We start from the raw sequence: 3,764 nt of genomic DNA, 5'->3' as shown, positions 1-3,764 counted from the left end.
TTGGTGCTCCCTATAAAACTCAAGAAGCCACTTAGTTTGAATTGAGGTCTACCTTCAACCTTACATGCAGGCGCTAATAGATTTAAAGTCCTCTTTACTAGTTTCCATTTTTTCTTTAAAATTTGGATAGATAAAAAACTATGTAGGAAACATGATTAATTTAGAATTAAAGTTGATTATTTAGGAGTATGTTCTGAATGGAATCGTTAGTACTAGTTAGTAAGTTTATGCAGGGTATCTTTGTCTTAAAGATGGTAGGAGTATATGTATTAATTATCCTGCACCCTATGGGCAATTGTAGGCTACGAAGAAGATCCGAAACAAAAAGAAAGAAAGTGTGATTAGATGGATGAAATGCAATGCATTGCACCTTATCTATCAATCCCATCTTAACCAAACCACATGATTATTATCATATCATATCACCCTCAACATCACAACTACTCCACACAGTGCCATAACTGGGTCCCATCTCTCTTCTCTCTCCACATTGGATGATGCTCTGCTCAGCTGCATTGAAATGACTATACACTTGTTCTCTCACAATGTGTCAACGCCGTTAGATTACATGTATAAAAAGTGGTTAACTTGTCCTTCTCAACCAACCCTCTCTCACTCTTACTTCATTTTTTGTGTTATCAACATTAAATTGAACGAGACGTAAGTACATACTAGTAATACTAATACTAATTAAAAATAAATTATTGTGATTGAAAACCACTATTCGGGATGGATTTGGAATGGTAGATCCAAAATTGAAATAATTTCCATTAGTTAGAGAATCAGAGTGGGACCAACCTAAAATGGCTGAATTTCCCAAATCACTGTATCCACCGCACCACCTCACACAAACAAACATCCATCATTTGTGTCGCATTACAACAAAGGGAGACACAAAATAATGTCTACAGATAAGATGAGATGCCATTAGATAATAATCCAATAACACACAAACACTGTGAAAATTGGAGTTTCATTCATCATCATCCCAATCTCATTCTTCTCAAATCTTTTTATTACTATTTCCAAAATATAAACACATATAAACATATGTGATAGTACTAATAATAACATATAATATAATATATCTATAAACTAATCCCTCTATGGTAATTAGAAACCCCTGGGGTGTGAAGGGACCAAATCAAAGAAAATGAAAATAAAAAACTCATGTTCCATTGGTATAATATTGCATAAATTAGAGGGTAGGTTGAACCAAATTATCACCGTTGTTTGATTTATGAATCAATCACATGATGTTGCAGCTTGAAGTATTTTCATCACTGAAAAAGTTTGTGTATGGATCTGGAGGAGGATAAGGGTATGGAGGATACATGTAATTCACAGCTGGGGGTGGTCTTGCATACATCATTGGTTGCTGAAATCTTTCATTTCCAACCATTGCACCACGTTGTTGGTTCATCATAGCAGCTGCCATTAAATGTTGTTGCTGCTGCTGCTGATGTTGCTGTTGTTGTTGTTGGTAAGGATTTCCCGGCATCATTTCCGGACCCGGACCACCGCCTTGGAAGCCGCCGCCTGCAGGCAGACCTTGAACGGCAGGCAAGTTACCACCCATTTGGTTCATTGGCATACTCATTTGTCCGGCATTACCTCCACCCATAGAAGGGTGTGGATGACCACCGCCACCACCACCGCCCATAGAAGGGTGAGGATGACCACCACCGCCACCACCGCCGCCCATAGAAGGGTGAGGATGACCACCTCCACCACCGCCGCCACCACCCATCATTTTTTGAAATCCATTGTTCATAGCTTGAACATTACCACCACCCCCACCCATTGGCATGGAAATACCCTTTTTACCCCCATTATTCTGATTATTACCATTGTTATTACCACCATTCTTGTTTCCACCACCACCACCACCACCACCAGTTTTAGCCTCCGGTAAACCACCATTCATTTTGTTCCCTCCACCACCACCCCCGCCATTCTTACCTCCGTTGCCATTTCCACCAACCATACCATGAATTTGAACCGGCATAGGTCCTCCACCACCTCCCCCACCAGGTGTCTTCCCGTTGCCACCTCCACCACCACCACCACCACCACCGCCATTAAAATTGGCACCCTTCATAGCATTCATAAGCTGTGGATGATTCCCATTCATCATCATGTGAGGACCATTCCCCATAGCCATACCCATAGGTGGCTTCATCTTATTAGGTGGTGGTAACTCATCCATTTCATCATCAAACTCATCATCAAAATCTTCTTCATCATCTTCCTCCTCATCATCAAAATCATCCAACTCATCGTCACTAAATTCATCCTCATCTTCAGGCAAATCAAATTTAACACCTTTAGCATTCTGATTTGGGTTCTGAATAGGCATCTTCATCCCCTTAAACTGTGGCATATTCAGATCTTGAAACCCTTTCATCTGTTGCAGTTGCTGCAACTGTTGCTGAAGCTGAAGTTGTTGCACCTGCTGAGGATTTAACCCTGGTGGAACAACACCTTTGGGCTGGTTACTATTCCCACCCTTCTGGTTCTGATTCTGACCTTTGTTGTTGTCCTTGTTTCCACCACCACCTTTACCATTATCAATTTGCATGTTCTTTAACTGATTAACAACATTGTTCTGGTTGTTGTTGTTGTTGTTTGGTTTGGGTACACTCCATAACTCTGCGTGTTTTCCCGATTTTGCAAGCTTCTTGATGAGAATGTTTGGGTCCACATTCCCGGAAACCGTCACCTTCCCCTGTTCTGCATCTATCTCAGTCGTAAACACCCCTGTCAATCATTAAACAACACAAATCATAAGACTTTGTTTTTATTTTTGTTCTACTTAGGATGATTCTAATTGGAACCATAATGTTTCTTTATATTTTTTGCTTGAATAAATTATAATAGTTGCAAACCATCAATTTTCTGCAAGATTTTCTTCACTTTATGTTTACATCCATCACAGTGTATGTTCACTTTAAGAACAGATTTCTGAAAAAATAAGCCAAATTATGATAAGTTTCATACTGAAATAGGATAAAACAAAAATAAAAATAAAAACATGGAGAATGTGATGGAAGTAGTACCTGTATCTTCAAAAATTCTTCTTTGCTCATGTTTTATAAAGTACCAAGAGAAGAAAAGTTTGTAGCTTGTGATAAATGAAGATCTGGGCAATAGAGCAAGAAGGGTGATTATGATTATAGATCTGAGCAAAAGAGAACAAATGAGGGAAAATAAAAGAAAGGAAAGGAAAATGGAGTTTCTTGTTTGGTAGGTTTATTAGTTTTGGAAAGAAAATAGAAGGAAATGGCTGTGAAGTCTCTGAGCAGAGACAGGAAACCTAACGAGCAAGGTTCAGAGTTGAAAAAGAGAAAGAGAAAAAAATGGGGCAATGGTGTTCCAAGAGTTTGATCTTTGTTTGGTGCCTTTATTTATTGGTGCGTTTTGGAAATTTAGAGTGTACTATGGAAGTTGTAAAAATAATTTAACCGTGGCCATGTGGGTTGTTTGGCTTGGGTAAGAATTCATCTTTTCTTTTTTGTTTTGGCTTGACTTGAAGAGTGTGTGTGTGAGGTGGGAATGCTAAAAGATCATGATATATCACAGTAGTACTACATCATATCTGATGAGAGATTTGTTTTTTTAAAGTTCTAGTAATTATTACGATCACTAAAGTAAGAAGCAAGTATTTGACTAAATAGCAAAGTGTTACTTTAATATATTAAAGATGCTCTTTGGACACAAGTTACCCATATTTTAAACTTTGGATTAATACATGTTTATGTTTT

At 38.4% G+C, this 3,764-nt stretch overlaps 1 protein-coding gene across 1 annotated transcript; it reads right to left on the bottom strand.

Annotated features, from left to right (window-relative positions):
* Positions 1–957: 957 nt before the first annotated feature.
* LOC127073414 (heavy metal-associated isoprenylated plant protein 33) lies at positions 958–3,522 on the bottom strand. The gene is made up of 3 exons (XM_051014565.1): positions 3,060–3,522; positions 2,889–2,964; positions 958–2,760 (listed from the first exon to the last, which is right to left on the bottom strand). The coding sequence occupies exons 1-3, from the start codon at positions 3,087–3,089 to the stop codon at positions 1,250–1,252; spliced, it is 1,617 nt and encodes a 538-aa protein (XP_050870522.1). The 5' UTR covers positions 3,090–3,522; the 3' UTR covers positions 958–1,249.
* Between the last annotated feature and the right edge of the window lie 242 nt (positions 3,523–3,764).

This window comes from Lathyrus oleraceus, chromosome 4 (assembly GCF_024323335.1).
Source record: "Lathyrus oleraceus cultivar Zhongwan6 chromosome 4, CAAS_Psat_ZW6_1.0, whole genome shotgun sequence".
In the NCBI taxonomy this organism is placed as follows: domain Eukaryota; kingdom Viridiplantae; phylum Streptophyta; class Magnoliopsida; order Fabales; family Fabaceae; genus Lathyrus; species Lathyrus oleraceus.
This window is presented reverse-complemented; position numbering and strand designations above follow the sequence as displayed.

Coding starts and splice junctions, on each gene's coding strand:
- LOC127073414 (XM_051014565.1), bottom strand. CDS start 3,089: ATGAGCAAAGAAGAATTTTTGAAGATACAG. Junction 2,965..3,059: donor AAGAATTTTTGAAGATACAG/GTACTACTTCCA, acceptor TTATTTTTTCAG/AAATCTGTTCTTAAAGTGAA. Junction 2,761..2,888: donor AATCTTGCAGAAAATTGATG/GTTTGCAACTAT, acceptor AATGATTGACAG/GGGTGTTTACGACTGAGATA.